At 43.0% G+C, this 22,246-nt stretch overlaps 2 protein-coding genes across 6 annotated transcripts in view; both read left to right on the forward strand.

Moving 5' to 3' along the window:
• Positions 1-2,692: 2,692 nt before the first annotated feature.
• Positions 2,693-22,246, forward strand: part of LOC118415465 (sodium- and chloride-dependent taurine transporter-like) — a 46,425-nt gene continuing 26,871 nt past the window's right edge. For 2 of the 5 annotated variants that reach the window (XM_035820115.1, XM_035820116.1), the window contains exons 1-2: positions 19,679-20,072; positions 21,881-22,012. In XM_035820115.1, the coding sequence (XP_035676008.1) occupies positions 19,856-20,072; positions 21,881-22,012 (349 nt within the window). In that variant the 5' untranslated portion in view covers positions 19,679-19,855. Of the gene's footprint in view, positions 2,793-15,781; positions 16,008-19,676; positions 20,073-21,880; positions 22,013-22,246 lie in introns of those variants that run through there. The other 3 variants (XM_035820118.1, XM_035820117.1, XM_035820114.1) reach the window with 3 other exon arrangements.
• On the forward strand, positions 5,091-15,260 carry LOC118415466 (sodium- and chloride-dependent taurine transporter-like). The gene is made up of 13 exons (XM_035820119.1): positions 5,091-5,251; positions 5,876-6,020; positions 6,748-6,879; positions 7,273-7,405; positions 8,066-8,200; positions 8,773-8,876; positions 9,154-9,278; positions 9,656-9,768; positions 10,737-10,871; positions 11,820-11,922; positions 12,252-12,352; positions 13,211-13,390; positions 14,178-15,260. Exons 1-13 carry the CDS (start codon positions 5,203-5,205, stop codon positions 14,322-14,324), a joined length of 1,602 nt encoding a protein of 533 aa, XP_035676012.1. The 5' UTR covers positions 5,091-5,202; the 3' UTR covers positions 14,325-15,260.

The following is a 22,246-nucleotide window of genomic DNA, read 5'->3' on the forward strand; positions in this document are numbered from 1 at the left end:
ACACCAAAAATATAAAAATTCCACTAATGAATATCCAGTTTCTCCACCTCTAGTCGTACCGAATTTCCTTGCAAAACTGTCATAATCTTCTTACTAGCACCATTTCAACATATTACCAATGGATGCTTTAAATTTGCTATCCAATTAAACGCAATATTTACGTGACCAATATGAAGTTGATCGAGCAAAATGGCGGACATATTCCGCTCCGCCGTTTTCTAAAACTTTACAAAGCCATATGCTTCCTTAAAATGATCTGCCGTTTACACCGTTTGACTCAAGATCTTACCCGTAGCCATAGTGAACCCCTAGCGTTCTTCTGGGATCCCTAGTGTTGCGTGTGTCCACTAACTTGGCATAGAAGACGAGAAAAGACAAATTCTCAACATGGCGGACACCTTTCCCGTACAGGTGTTACAGTAACAGGTTGTCGACTTTGACCCTCACATGATTTGTGTTTATCAACCCTGTGGGGGATATATTGCGTCAGCTCATTGCTGATAACTGAACCTTTGGTACTATTTTTGTAAGTATTGCTGACTGGAGATCAATAGGATCATTGGATTGTCTTGTTGGTTCCACCCTTGGACCCAAATCACTCCTGGTCTACCCGAAAGGCTGCTAGTTAGGTGTGTGTGTAGGGGGGGGGGGGGGGGGGGGGTTGGCACGACCCCCGGGGACGTGTAAAATATTAAAGTTGTGGCCCATTCCTTTGAATCTGTAAATTTAATAGCTTCGTGACAAACAACTTCCATCACAATTCCATCCTTGGTCATAAGAAATTGTCACTTTTCTCAATGTGGTCCTATACCAATAACTTCACGTTCCAAGTTTCATGCTTTTATCACAAAGTGCACCAAAATCTGAACCAGGGTAAGTAAATTTAGATAAGCAGCATGCCAGCATCACCCATAAGCTAGGGGCACAACCCGCCGTACTTGCAACTGCGTGGTGTCTACGTGCCAAAACGTGGGCAATCGCACAGAGATTGTACGTCGTAAGCACGTACAACTAACTTACCACTTGCGCAACGAACGATGCGCGCAACCGCTCACGGGCAGGCGTGGCGTGCAGACCACATACTTACACCTTAGCTTGCGCAACCGTGCGAGAGACGTGCGTTGAGACGTACTCCCTCCCTGCTCTTACCGGTCATTCCCCACGTTTTCGGAAAAACGTGGCGGACGTGAACTCCCAAAAAACGTACGGACAAAAAGCACGTACGGCGGGTTGTGCCCCTGGCTTTATGGTTGCCACGATTAAAACCTACTTTTACCTCAGTATTTTTTCAGTGCAAGTAGAACTAGTGGCACTTACCTAAATTCTAGAGAAAAATATGTTACGATATCATAGTTTACTACCATGACATGTCTTTCAATTTGTTGATATTTTCCTATGTATGTACAGTCAAACTATAGGAAGAATGGGGGTACCCAATTATGTGTTGATGATTATTTCTCTTTACCCTACCAGTCAATATCTGATAATCAGGGCATTGTTGTGCAGGCCATGTTTTACATTATACATGTATACGAATAAGGCGCCCTGTCGCCCTAAAGTTATTACATGTAACTTGCCCGTGCCCGGGTCAGACTGCGGTCATAGCTAAAGTGAAATATTAACACGATTATACTATGCGATTATACTTTGCGATTCTTGATTCGTATGACCACAGAATGAGATCATTGCAACAAGGACAGTTTTCTTAAGTTACGACTCGTTTTCTACAATTAATTCTGAGCACCGATTATATACATTTGGTTTGTTTAAAATGGCAAAAAAGTGCTCTGCTAGACACTGAGCCCCTTAGGTATCTAAGGCGTACAGTGCACGACCGTGACCTTAGAGAACTCGCGTGTTGCTTCAAATGGTACACCTTGCCGATGGATTTTGCGTAATTGCCTTTTCTGCCTACCTTCACGGAATTAAGGAAAACGTACTGTTTTGCTCCAATCCTCTTCCTTTATCTCCTTCCTCAAACAAATAAAAAGAGTAGTCTGGCCCAGACGGTTGTCACCATGGTTACTAGTTGAGGCTTGAGGCTTAAGTAGCTAACACTCTGCGGTGTTTGATTACAACATGTAGCAAGTGGTAGGACAGTAACCGGGTTTGAGTAAGCCTGTCAGTGGTTTGCTAGGCTACACCATGTGAAGGCAAACATTATAACGTTAATTGATTAATTTCAAATGTTACCTTCGTAGTCTTACATTGATTTATGTCAACAACACCCCACGAACACCTCACACGCGCGCAAACACACACAGTTTGTTTGTGTGTGTTTGCGCGCGTGTGAGAGTGTAACGCGCGCACACTCTCTCTCACACACACACATACAAACACAAACTAGCGCTGACAGACATGGAAAACACAAGAGTTCTCTCCGTTGGAGCAAAACATTTATATCTTATTATGTCTCCTTCCATAACCTGTCCTTGACCTCGGGTTGGCTCAATCCGCCACCAAGTTGGCAGGTTGCCATAAAACATGACCTTAGATAACCCCTTGACTTCACACCCCCATGCCTAGTGTTTGCAGGGTTGCATATCGGCAGGTTGTTGAACTCCAGGCTATTCTGAGCGCCCCAAGGTCGACTGCTTTCGAACAACAGCGGCCGGTCGCACAATTTTTGTTTCATAAATTCTTCAAGGTGCCGTCTATCAAGGTCTTTTGGGACATTTTCTAGCCGCCAACATGGGGACACAAGGTGGATTTCATCCTGTCGTGTGTCGGCTTCGCAGTCGGTTTTGGGAACGTATGGCGCTTTCCCTACCTTTGCTACAGGAACGGTGGAGGTAAGGATTCAACATTATAGGGCTTAACGCCAGAAGTGGGTGTCATTTTCTAAAAGACAACATTTTTATGATGACCCCCCCCCCCAAAAAAAAACCATTTTAGTCGAGTATCTGAGTAGTTCCCAAGGGATGATGAACAACTAAATATTCACACACACACACTACAAACATTGTTTTCAAGATCAGCTATAGGTTTCTGAATTTTTCCGAGAGCGCAGCGCTGTCTTCAAATCTTTTAAAAGTATATGTAACGTTAAGGGTTCAAGATGATTGTTAGAGATCGAATTGTTAACCCAAAACAAGTGAAAAATGAAGTTGCTAAGGCTATAAGTGGACAAAAAATTACACATAAAAACACTTCAAAAGTAATTTTTTAAAATATCAAACCAACATTTCTTGACATCACCCCAGCCGAAGTTTGGTTAGTTGTTGGTGGTATGATTTGTTACACCTGGCTGTAACTTATCTGGAGGGTAGTCGGGTTCATCTGAATATTGCTCTCGTATAATGCAACTTCTGTACAAGTTTAGTCCAAATTCATTGTGAATTTGCTTATACAATTATTTGCTTGGATTCCGAAAAAAATATTAACGTTATATGCAGAATCAGAACACTTTCCTCTGTCGGTGAGTTCCCATTCAAGAACACTTGAAGAGTAAAGCCACACGGCAACGATAACTCGCGCCCGTAACACTGCTAAGGAAGGTCAAAGTATGCTAGACCAAAGTCCATGTTTAAAAATAGCTCCATTACATGGCTATTGGATACAATGCTAAGACTATAATTTTGATAGGATATTTGCTACATTGAAAGTAATTGTTGCAGATGCTACATTATTCTGTCATAGGAATGACTGTGACAGAAATCATGAATGTAGCGGTTATGTCAGCAAAAGTCGCAACATGTTTCAACTGCGGCTCTCATGCCACATAAACAAAGCGAACAATACACATGATGCAAGCGTAGGTAGGACTGTTCCATTGTGGAGAGTTTGGAGGGGTGAACTGTACCGAAGACTTAAAAATGTGATACCTGGTGACCAATTGCAATCACATAGCATGACCCCATACATCTCAACATCACCCTGTTTTCTTCTATGTAATGCTGTTGCATCTCGTTAACGTTTTATGTCTCAAACAAAAGGTTGTACATTATAGGGGTTCATCTTGCTTATAAAAGTACAATCAAAACAGTTAGAAAGTCCGACCAGAATTTCATGGATTATCACCTGTAGAAGTACAGGAACTTGTAGAAGTACAAGTACTACCAAAGGGTAATTAAACAATCAGAGAAAGTATAAAATTTATGTGATGATTATATACATTATATTATGTGATATAACGTTAATATATAGTTCTTATACAGAATCTAGACATATACAAGTATACAGAACTGGATGGGTTGATAATTCACAATCCGTATAGCACAGTATCTGATATCTGGCTATGGATACTTTATACAGTATAATTTTGTATATTTTGTAATTGTAAACAACACCTTCTGACTTGGCGTGCTTCCAAATACGGGAAGTACTTGAACGTGACAAAATGTACGATGTTATAAATGGATTGTCATGATATCCAGCCCAGTTAAGACGGGTGTGTATCAACACCACCAGGGTTTGTTTCTGGGGATATCATATGGCCATGTTGGAGTGATTATACGGATGACTTCCACGCGAGCATCAATTTTCGGCCGTCCCTGAAATTAAAAAAAATGTTTTCAACCAAACTTAACTCGTACAAAGCAGCTGCACAATGGGCAAATGTATGCCACAGATTAAAAAAAAATACATCGGAAGACATATACTAAAGTCAAATTGAAGGTCAATGAAGAAAATGTGAAAACAAAAAATAAAGAATCTGATTGCTCTCGCTATAATTTGTACCTTAGAAAACTCAACAATCCACCGCCAAGTTGGCAAGTCGTCATAAAACATGAACGCAAATTAACTTCACACCCCAGGTCGCATGGCTGGTGTTTGCAGGTCTGCATAACGCCCGGTTGTTGAACTCCAGGCTATTCTGAGCTCTCCAAGGTCGGCTGCTTCCAAACGACAGTCGCCGGTCGCACGTCGGTTTCTTACACGACATTCTGTGTTTGGGGACATTTTGTAGCTGCGCGAAAATTGGGGGAAATGAGGAAAGTTGGCAAGGATGGCTAACGCAGAATGATTAGTGTAGTGTCTTAGAATTTTATTTTTTTTTGGGGGGGGGGGGCATATTTTGTGCCTCAGACAACTTGTTGTGCTGTAAAGTTAATTTGTCTGTCCACTTACCTCATGCAATCTGTTGGGTAGTAAAATTCACTTTCCGTGCCCCCTCCAGGAGCGTTCCTGATCCCATACTTCATCTTCTTGGTGGCAGGGGGCGTTCCTGTCTTCTTCCTGGAGATCTTCCTGGGCCAGTTTATGAGCCAGGGCGGCATCGGCTGCTGGAAGATATGTCCAATACTTCAGGGTAAGTTGAAAATAAACTAAATAAACAACAACAAAAACAGGATATAGAAGAATTCTTTTTCACAACCAGTAGGCACTTACTTCGCTAACGTTTCGATGTGGGACCGCGTGGCGCAGCGGTAGGATTTGTGCCTCGTGAGGTTGCGGGTTCGAATCCGTCTACGTGTCACCGATCTTGTGCCCTTGGGAAAGGCACTTTACACGGCTTTCCTCACTTTACTCAGGTGAAAATGAGTACCTAGCTTCGGCTAGGGCCGTCCCTCGGATAGGACGTTAAATGGAGGTCCCGTGTATGGGGAGAGTCACACACCATGCACGTTAAAGAACCCCCACACGTGCGATGGTGCGGTCAATAATGACCAGTCACTTCCGAACGAGAATTAAAAACACGCGACCTTATTGACACGTGATCTTCCGTATACGTGACGTCAGCAATTGGTCAAATGTGCCAGGGACTTTATATCATTCACCGTCTTTGTTTAGTGATGGCTGGACGTGACTGGTAATCATTGATCCTGAAGAAGGCTACAGTGGTCGTTGGAAGAAAGCATTGTACTATGATTATTACTCACACAGATCAGCTTCAATGATAACTCATTTACCATATTGTTGCTGCATGTTTCAGGCATCGGGTTTGCCACCACTGTGATCTGCTTCCTGGGGAACATCTACTACATCATCATCCTGAACTGGGCGGCGTACTTCTTCGGCCGCTCCTTCACTTCTCTGCTGCCCTGGTCACACTGCGAGAACCCATGGAACACGGAATAGTAAGAAATTACAGTCAATGCAACCCATAATAAGCATAACTCATGGATAAAGTGTACGTACATTTAGTAAGACTCCGTAAGACTCCTAAACAAAACTCCATAACCCATGGACACATTGTACCGATAAGGAACTGCATTTGTAATCTTAAGTCTTAAACACAACCCAATAACCCACCGGCATTGAGTTGTAAGTAACTACATTAAACTCTTAAGACTTAACCATAACCCAATAACTGTAGGACACGAAGTCGTATGGTCACATTAATTCATTTGATTTGTTATCAGCCATTTAAACCAAAAAAGTAGCAACAGGACAAGATACATATTGCGTCGCCTCATTCGCAGACTTCTAGCAGCACTGGCTTTTATATTTGCGGGACTGATGATTCGCGCGATTAACAACGTGGGCTAATGTTCGCTAATGCCGGCAGAGGGGCTTCCGCGCAAATCAGCGCTACCGCGAAAATGAAAGCCAGCGTTTCTAGAAGTCTGCGAAGGAGGCTAAATATTACGGCCTGAGTACAAACCTCAGACAATATTCACTCCCCGAAAGTGTGTGAACCAAGACACAGATTTCCCTTGGACTTGACAAACTCCTGTAGGCATTCCATATAAGCAGTATTCTAAAAGAATTTTTAGTTGAATTGATGGAGATGTTAAAACAAATCTTGACTAGTGTTATCCATTTTACAACGTCAACGCTATGTGAATCTGTTTCATTTCCCAGCTGTACGACCAACTTCACCAAACCAGACACCGGTGCTATGAACATGACCAACGCCACCATGGACGGCAACATGACAGCCTTCAACACGACCAACGCCACCTTACAGATCTCTCCTGTGGTCGAGTTCTGGGAGTAAGTTTGGGAAAGATAGCTCGGGACTTTATGTTGGACAAAATCGTCAGTAGGCCAGATTCCCAGGCATTGCTATTTCTATACTTGATAAGTGGCCTGTGTGTTTTTGCAGGAAGTACTGAATATGCTCTGCTTATCAGAAAAGGGTGTTTTACCAAAATCAAATCAAATTAGAAATCAGATTTGAAAATCAGGGTTGCAAAAGTTTAATTTTTTGCCTGTTTCGTAGATAGTCAAATATTGTCCTGTGTTTTTGCAATATGCTCTGTCAACCAAGACAAAACGCATCTAAATCGAATCTGAATGGATTTGAGAAGATCAAATAGATTGAGTAGATCAAATTTTCTTGCCTGCTTTTTAAGTGGCGTCCCCCTTACGTATACGTTTCTGCAGGAACAAAGTACTGAACATGTCAGAGGGAGTGGGTGAGCTTGGGGAGGTTCAGTGGGACCTAGCCGTGTGTCTGCTCTGTGTCTGGATCGTCGTCTACTTCTGCGTCTTCAAGGGGGTCAAGTCCACGGGCAAGGTAGGGTCACGGCTGCTTCTTAAAAGGGACGATTACTAACATTTACTTAGAGAATAGGTTAGCCTGGGTCATGATCAAGTCCACGGGCAAGGTAAGGTCACAATGGGCTTCTCTAAAGGGGTGAAAATAAATAAGAGACTGGTTGTCGACCATACTTTAGAACCAGAGGGTTTGCAGTTCCAATCCCGATTGTTATGTCGTTGCCCTCCTCCTTTTTTTGCTTCAGATGTAGGGATATGTCATCTTTAATCCAATGTATATCGTAAATGTAAATGGAGGCAGTGCTATTCTGCTCCGAAAAAGGATTTTCAATCACTATCCATATCAATGAAGCAGGCATATGCTGACTACCATGTTGGTTTCCTTGATCACCACTCAAGCAATAGTTATTTCATCAGGTTGGTAGAAAATAAGATATTGGAGAATTCCTCTTCACAACTCTTCTGGTACTTTCGGTAGTGGCGCTACATGGACTTGGACCTGGTAACAAACAGACACCTTATGCTAATCGTGAACACACCCAGCGGTACCCGCAAGGTATCCGGCAGTCCACCGGGACAAATTTGTGGCTTCAGAGCTGGACAGCCCCTACGGGCAGCGGTGCAAATGTGACAATAGCATAACAGTCTCCCCTCCCTACATGTATGCTCCCTTTCCCAGGTGGTGTACTTCACCGCTACCTTCCCCTACGTGATGCTGACCGTCCTGCTGATCCGGGGCGTCACGTTAGAGGGCGCTGCCGATGGGCTCTTCTTCTACCTGAATCCGGACTTGGAGAGACTGAAGGATCACAAGGTGTGTATCTCATTTGTCCTTGTCTCCTCGCCTGGTCTCTCTAGGACCACAGATTAGATAGAACCATTGCAGTTTTGAGGGGTGGGTATAGGCTATAAGAACAACTTTTAGGACCATGGACAGAACCATTGCACAGTTTAGAGAGGTGGCTAAGTAAAAAAAAAAACTATACAGTTACCATCATGGACAGAATCATTGTACTGTCGAGGGGGGGCTAGGTTATTGGAAATAGTGTGTAGAGATTGAAATTTTATTCCCTACCAAGTATCATCTAAGCTGCCTGAGTTTGCCATGTATTGCATTTTCTGCAATTTCAATAAATATAAATATGAACTTATAAAGTATATGGAAGTATGTTTGGTTGTCACGCATCAACGGTTCATCACAAAGGACCACCAGTGAAATCTTGACTACATATACATGTATAGGCAAACAATAGAGCATACTTTTATGGGGGAATAACTAAAATCTTACATTTCTAAGTATTTGTAAGTATTTCTTAGAAACACATAAATGTTTGCAACTTTTTTTTTTCAATAATTTATATTTATTTCATGATGTTTGTTTTTCAGGTGTGGATCGACGCAGGGACACAGATTTTCTTCTCGTTTGCCATCGGCGTGGGTTGTATGACGGCACTGGGCAGCTACAACAAGTTCCACAACGACTCCTACAAGTAGGTGGCTCATTACCCTAATTTGATTTACGTGGCATGTTGCTAGGGGCTCGGGAAAGACTCGTAGCCGCTGAGCGCTGTTCTCTGGCAACCAGCAGGGTAGTGGCTCATGTACATAGCGACTGCTGGGAAATATTTGTTAGAGCTCGCTGAAAATTTGAAAGATGAAAGACAGACTGTGGACAGCACGCCAAGAATTTTCCTAGCTCTCTTTGAAAAGAAATGCTGTTACAGTAGATGACACGAAAGTTACTAGTTTGATTTTCCCCATCTGTAGACAGTGTTTCCTGATTGCTGCAGTGAACTGTTTCACCAGTCTGTACTCCGGCCTGGTGGTGTTCTCAGTTCTCGGCTTCATGGCCAAGGAACAGGGGCTGGACATCAAGGATGTGGCCGCCTCAGGTACCTTAGAAACGGTTAGATCGGGGGACGGGGGGTAATTTTGCGTTAGGAGGGGAAAGGAGGTTCTTGTGGTGTTTTGTAATTGAAAAAGACAGAATATTTTCGCTTTGTGATAATTTCGAATTCACAGTGAGAGCTCAACGCATAGAAGGTGAACATAAACAGCCCCACGAATATTTCACATTTCATGACAGTGTCATTTTAGTGCCTTCCAGCTATGGAAGTGTCCATCATTTGTTTGAATTTTAATGTTAACGTTACCAGAAAGTACACATGCTAGGATGGCTGCAGTTTTCCCTGCACTCATCTGATTATAAAAGATATGAGAAAAAGATCACGGTCAGTATAACCAACGAAACCACATCAACAATTTGCAGGACCTGGCCTGGTGTTCATCGCGTACCCGCGAGCGCTGTCGCTGATGCCGCTCGCCCGGCTGTGGTCATGTCTCTTCTTCTTCATGATCATTCTGGTCGGGCTGGACAGCGAGGTAAGGGTAGGGAGGGAAAGGCACCAAATGCCACACCAATCAAATAGTTGGTTCCCACTGCGGCTTAAAATATGCTTATCAAAACTGGAGGAACATGAAACAGAGAAACAATTCACTTGAAAGTATTCATCTGCTTTTACAGCATGCTACTGTAAAGTGACAAGCTATGTTGTCACACTTGATACTGCAAACTCATTCATTCGCACGGACATGATTCAGCATAGTTGATCTAAAGAGGTTTTCTGCGTGTTTTACATTCGCGGTTGAAACACGATAGTAATTTGCGCCGATAAAGGTTAGATATGCAGGCAAAAAGATACACCAAATAGCAGTTACTCAAGCAGCTGAATATGATCGTGGAAAATTGAAAACTTCCTCTAACTTTCGTCAATGTCCCTGGCCAAATGTAGGTGGTGCTAACTGACATATTTGACCTTTTTTCGATATCCAATTGCTTGAGTTGCTTGCTGTTTGGTCAAGGAGGTGACTGCAAGTTGCAAGCCTGCCGTGCATCGGAGACCCTCCGTCATGGAGCTTGATTTCCGTGATATCGGCATCTTTATAATATAATAATAAAGCAACAAGCGTTGTTGCTGTTCTTCTATCTACAGCTCTCAACTTTTCAAAATCGTCCCCAAAGTTACTCTATTGTCCTTGTTGCCCGACCATGCTGTTGTCAATTAGAGTGAACAATGAAAACAATGCCGATAGTCGGTTGGGTGTATGTAAATCAAGACCAATTCGCACCCCAATGTTAATGTTTTTTTCACAAGTGAGTCGAAGATGGTTGAAAAGGGACAAATTATGAGCCGACTCCCTCCCCTCTTATGTAGTACAGTAGAAATACACTTTAAAAGCATTTCGCGGTGGCATGGTTTTGTGGTGGAGAGGTCACCAAGATGTTAAAGATTTACAGTATGTTGACAGCAGCAATTGCGAGCCCTTCTTTCCCTTTTTCTCCCTCCCAGTTCGTGGGTGTGGAGGGTGTTGTCACTGCCGTGGTGGACATGATTCCATACCTGCGCCGCGGCTACAACCGCGAGCTCTTCATCGCCGGGATGTGCGTCTTCAACTTCCTGCTGGGACTCACCATGGTCACTAATGTAGGTACTGGAGACGGATCAAATTCTTCAGATCCAAGTTTTCTACCCAGCCCTCTAGTTTTAGCCTCATAATGCAGGCTCCGCGGATCGGTTGTCTGATAGTAGAAATTGGCCAAATCGAGTCAAAAGTACGCCAGGGGAGTCGGCCGGCCAGAGGAGTATTTTACCGTCGGTGAGGAAAATACTCCTCTGGCCGGCTGACTCCCCTAGCGCACTACTCTTATTTGTCCAATTTCTACAATTAGACCACCGATCCGCGGAGTCTGGTAGAGGCTACTCTAGTATTACCTTACCTTAAACATCAGAGACTACCAGTTGGCAAAGAGTATTTTTCCAGAGTTTTGTCTGAGGGTCAAACGTAGTTTCAGATGGTGAATATATCTTCAATAGCCTGGTCTTAGTTTTTTCTACCAGACAGAATGTCGTCTTGCTTCATCTTTACCATAGAATGAAGAATCAAGGGAACAAATGGATGTCGTCTAAGTTTTGCTACATTAAAATCAAATTGCTTGCTGCTCAAACCCACTTACGATTACGGGCTCTTGGACCCCAAAATGTCGGAGTTTAAGGGTTGAATTGAGCAAACAGTAAAAGTGACTTTTCCCCAGTATCACCTTGCCCTGTAAGGCCCCCTTTCCACTAGACGGCGATCGTGCTGCGCTCTCACTGCGACCTAAATAAGATATGTGCAACCTTCGCTTTTACTCTGGGTATATCATAGAAAACGTAAAAGTGCGACTGAGAAGACAACAAAACACACAAGTTGTAAAAATATTCGTTTCTTTTCTATAGAATTCGTTGAGCGATCTGTCAAATTTTAGGTCGCAGAGAGAACGCGGCGAGAGCGCCGCCCTAGTGGAAAGGGGGTATTACTAGTGATTAATCAAATTGATGTAACTACAGGAAAATGCTTTTTTAGTAGTCCTCACCTGTGTTTCTGTTACCCAGGGAGGAATTTACGTCTTCAAACTCTTCGAATACTACTCTGCTAGCGGGATCGCCCTTCTTTTCATGGCCTTCTCCGAGTGTGTGGCCATCGCCTGGATCTTCGGTGGGTAGAGCAGGGATTCTTTTTTTTACTTCAAGTTTAACGCAAGTCAACCCACTTTAGGATTATTGTATCCGTCTGTAGATGCCTTTAAAGCGGAAATGCTGAACTCTACATACATACATGCAAAATGAACTCTATTTCATCTTAAGACTAGTACTTGACATGGTAAAAAGCTCCTAGTACTTATTGTGCAGACTTCAGTGTTTACATAATACTAAAAAAGTATCACTTCAATGCAAATGTAATTTTGTCTGGGGTATATTGAAGCAGTATTTTTGTGAGAAGCAAACAGCCAGGGCCGATAGATAAGATGTGTGTCCCTGTTTCAGGAGTGAACCGTTTCTATGACAGCATTGAGCTGATGGTCGGCTACAGGCCCCTGGTCTGGTTTAAAATCTGCTGGACAGTTCTCACACCTCTCATCATTGTGGTAAGTCTATTGTAATGTTGTTATCTATCTATCTATCTATCTATCTATCTATCTATCTATCTATCTATCTATCTATCTATCTATCTATCTCTATCTATCTATCTATCGATCTATCTATCTATCTATATAAATGGTTTCAAAAAGTGGAAATACTGGTCTTTGTAAGATAAAAAGCGGTCATTTACGTACAGAATATAAAGTACATCAAGCAATTTGATAGCTGCAATGGTACGTAAGACTTGTTACCAAGTCTGGTATTTTGAATAAATGCTTGAGAAATTAAGTGGAAGTCTGCTATGCTCTTTGTGAGCTAAATCAGATCATGACTTTACGTACATAAAACAAAATAAACCGAACAACTTGGTAAGTGTTCCAAAGAGGCAAACATGTGAATTTGAGCAGCTTCTAAGATTCATGAGATTCTCAGTCATGAACTGACAAAAGACAAGGGACGCTATTTGCTACGTCTGACTCTTTGGAGAATTTTCGTAGTATTTTTTTTCAAAATCCATTTTGCATCAACTTTTTTTACGAGTTTGCTCAGTTCTACGTGGATGTCTTAAGGTGGTATCTCACTGCACTTGCGTCACGCTTGCGTCACTGCGGCGTTCGAAAGATACTCAACGAATTTCAGAGATAAAGAACGAATTTTCTTACTTTTTGTGTATTTTGTCGTCTTCTAAGTCATACTTTTCGGTATTACGCAATATCTAAAATAGAAAAAATCGGAGAAATAAAAAAAAAACATTGACGCAGTGAACAACCTCCGCAGTGACGCAAGCTTGACGCAAGTGCAGTGAGAGTGCACCTTAACCTTTAACAACGTGGCTTTACTCACGGTCCTGTTTGCTCCGCCAGGGCATCATCCTGTTCATGTGCGTGACGTGGTCTCCCATGGAGTTTAAGCACTTCACGGGGACCTACTACTTCCCTACCTGGGCAGAGGGTATCGGGTGGGTCATGATGGCGATGGCCATCCTCTGTGTACCCGTCACAGCCGTGGTAAAGATGTGGCAGGCCAAGGGGACATTCCGGGAGGTGAGGGAGGATTGATTGTTATTGAGTGTGTGTGTGAGAGAGAGAGTGAGTGAGTGAGTGAATGAATGAGTGAGAGTGAGTGATTGAGTGAGTTAGAGAGAGTGAGTGAGTGATTGAGTGAGAGAGTGAGTGATTGAGTGAGTGAGTGAGAGTGAGTGATTGAGTGAGTGAGTGAGTGAGTGAGTGAATGGATGAGTGAGAGTGAGTGATTGAGTGAGTGAGTTAGAGAGAGTGAGTGATTGAGTGAGTGAGTTAGAGAGAGTGAGTGAGTGAGTGAGAGAGTGAGTGATTGAGTGAGTGAGTGAGTGATTGAGTGAGTGAGTGAGTGAGTGATTGAGTGAGTGATTGAGTGAGTGATTGAGTGAGTGTGATTGAGTGAGTGAGTGAGTGAGTGAGTGAAGATGGAAAGTCCTTGAATAAAGGCAGAATGTGTCCCTTTGCATCATTTCCACCAATATTCTAATTTCAAGATTTGCCAGACGATGGCACACTTCGGCAGTGTGGGAGGATTGATTATTTTGATTACCTGTGATCACATTACGCGCAACAGTTACGCCACCACACAAATGCAGAAGTAATACCAGAATATGATACAAACTTCCTGGCACTTCAGATGTGGTCGCGTGATTGGTTATTCATTCAATCCCGAGGTCAGCATAAAATCTGGTTAATGTATTTTTTTGCTGTTAGAGCAAACTTTAACTATCTGGTGACACACGTATGGTAATGTTAGCTATTACAGGTACAGATGAATTATCATGATAATGATACCGTTCTGTCCCCGCAGCGTTGGCGAGAGGTGACCACGCCCCAGCTCCAGTACCACCAGCTGAGAGACAAGGACAAGCTGGCGCGGGGACTCAGATTCGACTCCGACCCCTCCACACACCCTCCCCCGTACTCCAGCCTTCAGCAGCACGATACAGAGCTGTAGGCGGGGGGACTCAGCTTCGACTCCGTCCCCTCCTCACCCCCTCCCCGTACTCCAGCCTTCAGCAGAATGATACAGAGTTGTAGTTGGGGGAACCCAGCTTCGACTCCGACCCCTCCACACCCCCTCCCCCGTACTCCAGTCATAAGCAGCACGATACAGAGCTGTAGGCTGGGGCATAGTCAAGGAAAAAAAGCAAGCACGGGGAAAACCCTATGTTCAGACACCCCTATCTTTCTACCGTATCAAAAGCTGTCCAGAACATGACGTATCAAACCAGATGTTCCGCTGCAGTAACAGCAGAAAGCCACTAGGGGGGCAGAAAATCTGTACCTTACCGTACCTTTCTACGCTGCATTACATTGGCTGCGTCACTGCAGCCGGGAGATTTGAAAGGCGATCAACAGACTTCATCGATAGAAACGTGTGTTTTCTTGTCTTCTTTGTCATACGTTTTGTATGATATTCTCATTTGAAGTCAAGGGTAACACACATTTAATTTATTACGCAGCGACGCCGCAAACGTGATGCAGTCCAGTGAGTCCCTACATTGTTGGGGGTGTCGGAAATAGTGATATCGGGATATGAGGGCGTAACCCAGTAGCCCACTACTTCTCTGATGTCACGTTTTGTGTCGAAACTTGAAGTGTAATCCTACGATTTTCGTATGATTTTGCAAGCCTTGTCCACAGATGGTCCAATGTCTCTACGAACCTTCTTCCCTTTGAGACCACTTTATTTGCTTGCCGTCTCCTTCACAACCCCCCCCCCCCTTTTACTCTTCTTCCTCAGACAAGTAAGGAGATTGATCTGGACCAGACCATCACCATATCACCATGGTAGCTAACACGCTGCAGTGTTTGATTACAACATGTAGCAAGTGGTAGGACAGGAGCTGGGTATCATATGATATTATAGGAATGTGTTTGAGTAAGTGGAGAAGTGTTGTGTTGTGGCTTCTTGTCTTATGGCGTTTTATGTAAACTACACACCAAGAACAAGGTCACGCGCGCCAACACACACACACGCACACTCACACACACACACACGCACACCAACGAACAAGCATACGTACAAACACAAACTCGCGCTGACAGACAAGGAAAACACGAGAGTTCTCTACCTTGGAGCAAAACATTTATAAAATGTCTCCTCCCATATAACCGGCTAGATTGACCTGTCCTTGACCTGACCTCGGGTTGGCCTCACCAATCCGCCGCCCAGTTGGTATGTTGCTATAAAACATGACCTTAGATAACCCCTTGACTTCACACCCCAAGGCAAGGGGTCGCATGTCGAGTGTTTGCAGGAATGCATATGGGCAGGTTGTTAATTGAACTCCAGGGTATTCTATTAGTGCTACAAGGTCGGCTGATTCCAAACGGCCGTTGTCGGGCTCACATCGGTTTCTTACATGAAATTCTTCAAGGTACCGTCTATCAAGGTGTTTTGGGATATTTTCTAGCCGCACGAAAATGGCGGGGAACGAGGAAAGTTACACCGATGCGTTGGACCTGACGGCAACCAACGGAGCTGCCAATGTGGATGAGAAGGAAGAAGGATCGGAGACCGACAAGCGGCCGACTTGGGGTCACAAGGTGGAGTTTATCCTGTCGTGTGTCGGCTTTGCGGTCGGGTTTGGGAACGTGTGGAGGTTTCCATACCTTTGCTACAGGAACGGCGGAGGTAAGAACACTGCATTGCCGGGGTGTCATTTTCTAACATGAACCAAATTTGAAAATACCTCATCACACACGAAGAATGAACTATTCATAAACCAGTAAGTAAGTAGTCTGCCAATACGTAAACAAACCAAACAAACATCATTTTGATGAACAGGTCTAGATTTCTGAACAATGCCCAACTTTGATGATCCAAGAGACATAATTTTTTTAACCAAAAGAAGTGAAGAATAAAGTTGTTAAGGTCAAGGTTACATGCAAGTGGACGAATTTCCAGAAATACATGCCAAGAGAGTTTTTCAACATCTATTTCTGAACATCGCTCCAGTTGAAGATTTACCATGTAATGCATATAGCTGTAATATATTTTGAGGGTACTCAAGCTTGGAAGCGAGATATCTGACTATTTATTTGTATAATGCTACTGCTGCCTTGTCCCAATCCATTGTCAAATCTCTAATGCAACTGTTTGTATTCAGAAAGAAATATTATCTGTAGAATGACAAATCTTTCCTCTGTTGTTGTGCACTTGACGTGTAAGGGTGTAAAGGGTGCAGCCACAAACGCCGTGTGATCATCGTACGATCGCTCACTTACGGCTTTTTGTGACAGCCACCAGGGCTCGAAATATCATAGCAAAAATTGCTAAACTTTACTTCCAACACTGTAATAACTAGATATATAGAGAGAATTACCCTCTAAATTTTCGGTCAAACAATTATAGTTATTACAGTGTTGTAAGTAAAGTTTAGCAATTTTTTCTATAATGTATTCTACCAACACAGATGAACAGATGCTAAGGGCTCGAAATACTTTGTTCTGCATACCTGCACTGGTGCAGGTAACATTGAAAATTAACTGCACCAGACAAATTTTACCTGCACCACCCTGAATTTAGGAAGCATGGATCATACTAAAATTGTTCAGGAACCATTGCTAGTTTTTTTCTTTCATACTTTATAGGTGGTAACAGTCAACACAGCTGATAACAATCCATATATACTTACATGTAAGGATATTTATGTATAAAGCCCAGTGCATAGACCAGTGCAGATTAGGTGCAAGTAGACATCAGAAATACCTGCACAACTCCAATTTTACCTGCACTAACCTGCATATGCAGGTGGTATTTCGAGCCATGCCCATGCATGTGTCCTAAAAAGATCAACTGTCTCGCAACACAAAAGCCTGTCTTGGATCCTTGTCTGTGGTCGGTTCTGTCACAGCCTGCTTGAAATCCCCATGGTATCAAAATCATACGACGATTTAAAGGTGCACTCTCACTGCACTTGCGTCAAGCTTGCGTCACTGCGGGGTTCGTTCAGTGCGTCACTGTTTTGTTATTTTCTCCTATTGTTTATCATTTAGATATTGCGTAATACGTAAAAGTATGAATTAGAAGACGATAACTGAAAATAAATAAAAAGTAAGAAAATTCGTTTTATCTCTGAAATTCGATGCGTGTCTTTCGAACCCCGCAGTGACGCAAGCGTGACGCAAGTGTGGTGCTTTAACCGGTTGTGACCGCGCACTAACGCAACACAGCAACACTAACTGGTGCACGCAACACTCTCAAGGACGGAGAATGTATGGTAGAGCAAAGTCCATGCTTAAAAACAGCTCAATTACATGGCTATACCTTTACGTGGATCCAAAGATAACACAATTACTTGGAAAAATACTTTGATTCATCGTTAGTACCTGATGTAGCTGCTTCATTTTTCTGTCATAGATTGAAATAAAAGTGGCAAAAATGTAGCAGTTATGTCAACAACTGTCGAAAAATGCTCAAACTGCAACCCACATAAACAAGGTGAACAATAGCAATGTATGTTCACACACGCGTAGTTAGGACTGTACCATTGTGGAGGATTTCGAGGGGTGAAAAATGTACTGAAGGCTTAAAAATGTGATAACTATAGTAAGCCTTTAGAATACACCCTAACAAGGACACATCATCAGTGATGAAACAATGAACCAATCCCATAACACTACCACATACTAATCAACATGACCATGTGACCTTTTATGTATTGCTTTGAAATTTACAGAGTCGAAGTTGTAGATGATAAGGACAATAACGGCAGACAAGAATCTCATTTTCACCATATAGAAGTAGAATAACTATCGGAAGACCCGTCATAAATGAATTATCAAAGTCATCATCATCATCATCATAGATACCCCCAGATTACCCAGCGAGGGGCAAAGTAGGGGGGGGGGGGGGTTGAGGTCCCGGGTTAGGGCGGGCAGCCCCCCCTGCCTGGCGAGGAAGCACTCAACAGTGGGAGCACTTACTACCGTGCCAGGCAGGGAATTCCACTCCAGAATTGTTCTGGGAAAATATATACGTATGAGAATTTGTATGTGTCTGTGCGGGCGAAAATTGGCTGGTACTTCAGTTGGTGGCTACCCCGAGTACGCCCTTGGGTTGGTTTGAGCAAGTTCCCTGTATCTAGGTTAATCCTGTTATTAACGAGCTTAAAGTTTGAGGAAGTATAAAATCTATATGACAGAATGATATGATATGATATGATATGATATGATGATATGTAGCTACGATGCAAAATCTAGACATCTACATGTATGTAGAACTGGGTGGGTTGATCATTTGCAATCCTGATAGCTAGCTATATGCACTCCTTTAAATAAGTATGTTCTATGTATACAGTATTATTGCTGTGCGATTGTAATCAATACCAATGTCCATCATACTTGGTGTGCTTCCAAATAAAGGGGGTAAGTGAACTTGACAAATGTAAGAAGTTATAAATAGATTGCCATGATATTCAGCCCATTTAAAACGAGTGTTTATAAATACTACCACTCAGTTTCTGATCTTGGTACCCGGGAATACTAAACGTGGCGACAACCACTATATACACGAGAGGCGCGCCATGAATGTGGTGACCAAGTGCATGGGGCACAGTAGGAATTTTGGACAGCAAATTCTTTCAGCACTTTGATCATAGCCTTCGTAAAAGCGCCGCCATCTTTGTTTGCACCTTTCCAAGACTGCCAAGGACATTGTTCTGTTACGTTGTTGATCTGAGGAAAATAGAATTGCTAACTACGAGAGGATCTACAACCCCACCTTAACCAGGAAGGGAGGGCTGCACGTAGAACTTTCCAGTACATGGGACCCAGCCTTGCATCACAAAGGACATTAGTTTTTCCTATGGTGTTGTCTGACCATAGGAAACTATGCTTACATGATTTGCATTTGAGTAACTTTGCATATGATCCTAACGAGTTGGTGGTTAAACCAGTTTTTCTAGTTAGCTGTACTTGTATGGAATTGTTCTGCTAGTTCATTCTAGTTAAGCTGAAGAAGAGTGATGGATGTCACTCGAAACGTCCGGAAGTAAATATCCGTTTTTTATCCAGTTGTAGAGATTGATTTGTATTTGAAGTATTGCTAACTCTATCTAATGCATTGCTCTGTGCAAGAACAGCCCATTATTGCAGAAAAATACGTTACTACTGCCCATACATAGATTATGCCTTCACTTCAATCCAAAATGGAATTGAAAAAAAAAAAAAAAACTCAAGGCAAAAATTTACTCTAGCAAACCAAGGAGCTTATAAAATCCAGCGCCCAGTTGGCAAGTTGTCATAAAACATGATCTCAAATAGCCCCTTGACTTCACACCCATGGGATGGGGTCCGATATGGTTTGTGTTGGCAGGATCGCTTAACGGCCGGTTGTTACTTGAACTCCAGGCTATTCTGAGCACACCAAGGTCGGCTGCTTCCGAACGGCAGGCACCGGTAGCACATCAGTTTCTTACATGAAACTCTACAAGGTACCGTCTATCAAGGTGTTTTGGGACATTTTGTAGCCGCGCGAAAATGGCTGGAAACGAGGAAAGTCACACCGATGGGTTCGACATGACAATGGCTAACGACACGACGACGGTGACCGCAGACGAAAAGCAAGAAGGTTCAGAGCCCGACATGAGGCCAACTTGGGGGAACAAAGTTGATTTTATCTTGTCATGTATCGGCTTAGCCGTCGGGTTTGGAAACGTGTGGAGGTTTCCATACCTTTGCTACAGGAACGGAGGAGGTAAGAACTCAACATTACGGTACACATGACGTGTAATGCGACACGGTAAGATAGTAAAAGGATAGCATGTCACAGTCCATGTTTGAAACATTTACATTATATGGCAATTCATTTTTGCATGTATTCATATATATATATGCGTGTATGTTTGTGTGTAGCTGTGTGTGCGTGTGTGTGTGTTTGTGTGTGTGTATAAAGCATAATGTTAACTCGAGAAGTCGTGTTAGGGGTTGGCAAAAGGAAGAAACGGTTTATGCTATGCCCCCTAACGGCTATCAGTTAGTACTACAGCGAAACGTCTGATTTTGATTCGTCTTGCTCTCTGGTGTAAGGTGTAATTATTTTGCCATTCAGTGATTGTAATCAATCTTGTCTGTCTTGGTGTGCTTCCAAATATGGTAAATACTTGAACGTGAGTAAATAAGCTATAAATGGATTGTCATGATATCCAGTCCATTTAAGACGGGTGTGTATCAACACCTCCAATCTGTTTCTGATCTATGCATGACAAATGTGTTGGAAACGGCCCCATCTGACCCAGTGGCAGTGGGCCACAGCTGATTGTGCGGCTGCGCAGGATATTCAAATAGAAAACTCATTTCAGCACTTTAGGGTAGCAGAACACAATATTATGTGCGTATCGTAGTTAGTAGTTCGAACACACAAAGCAGTGCGTCGCAGACACAGTACTTGAAAGAGCTGTAATAACTTTGCTTTTATCCCCCCATGCAACAATTGACCCAGTGGCAGTGGGCCACAGCTGTCTGTGCGGCTGCGCAGGATATTCAGATAGAAAACTCATTAGCAGAACACAATATTATGTGCGTATCGTAGTTTGTAGTTCGAACACACAAAGCAGTGCGTCGCAGACACAGTACTTGAAAGAGCTGTAATAACTTTGCTTTTATCCCCCCATGCAACAATTGACTCCTCCAAACATATCACAACGGAAAATGGACTCCTCCATGATCCAATACACCCTCCACGGCCACTCCCTAGCGCAAAGGCTACCCGCGAACAGTAGAGTCCATGTCATTTGACTTCAACGTAAGCAGGAACTCAAAATTGCAAACTACAACACATTGTTTTGTAAAAATTCTGGCAAATAAATCAATGAATCAGAAAATTACAAATACATAGTACACACAAATACGCAATATCCTAATGTAGTAGGTCACCTCACTTCAATAAACTGTTATAAGACTAAAGCATGTATTTACTTGCAAATGTTACCTTTGTGTTTCTTCTGTCGTAGTTTGTACCTCAGACAATCTGTTGGGTAGAGAAATAATTGATCACCCCCCGTAGTACTTCGTACCTACTTGTGGCAGCAGCACACAGTATTTATCCGCGACAGGGTAAAAAAAGTAGTGCGGTCGAAATCTTGGAGCGTCTGTAAACACTGCGATGTGAAAGACAATGGGGCATGAACCTTGCTATATGGCAGTAAAAGCCAGTATCATGAGTCGACTTTCAGATCGTATGTATAAGATCATGATGTTTGCCCATTCACCGTGACCTTTACAGGTGAGTTGGCTTCAGTTCCGCATGGCCCCACATGACCCCATTTAAAAGAGGGCTTGAAAAAATTAAAAACGCCTACTTTTTTTTTTGGTTTTCAATTATTTTGGTCGGTTATACCCTCGACTTCAACATATTAGTTTGTCATGCTTAAAAACTGCACCCTACTATTTCTATCAGCGTCGATGTCAGTCACCTTGTGATCCTTAACTATAGAAATCCCCATTGGTCGAAAACTGTGTTCTGCTACTTGTGCAGTAAAGTCCATCTGTCTCTCCCCTCCCCAGGAGCGTTCCTGATCCCGTACTTCATCTGCCTGGTGGCAGGGGGCGTTCCTGTATTCTTCCTGGAGATCTTCCTGGGCCAGTTCATGAGCCAGGGCGGCATCGGCTGCTGGAAGATATGCCCCATACTCCAGGGTAAGGCTTAGGTCACATTTCAAAACCGGGGCCCCGGCCGGGATATTTTAAGAAACGAAAAGTTAACATGTATATACATATCATGCCCATGAATCTTATTTTCACATTTTGTGTATTTTGATGTCTTTTTGCTTCGGAAACCTGCCCTGCCGGGACCCGGTTTGGAAATGTGACCTAACCCTAAGGTTGAAAAAAAAAGGTTAACATATTACGATAAACTTGAAATGTTCCGTT

The sequence above is a fragment of the Branchiostoma floridae genome, chromosome 5 (assembly GCF_000003815.2).
Source record: "Branchiostoma floridae strain S238N-H82 chromosome 5, Bfl_VNyyK, whole genome shotgun sequence".
Lineage (NCBI taxonomy): Eukaryota > Metazoa > Chordata > Leptocardii > Amphioxiformes > Branchiostomatidae > Branchiostoma > Branchiostoma floridae.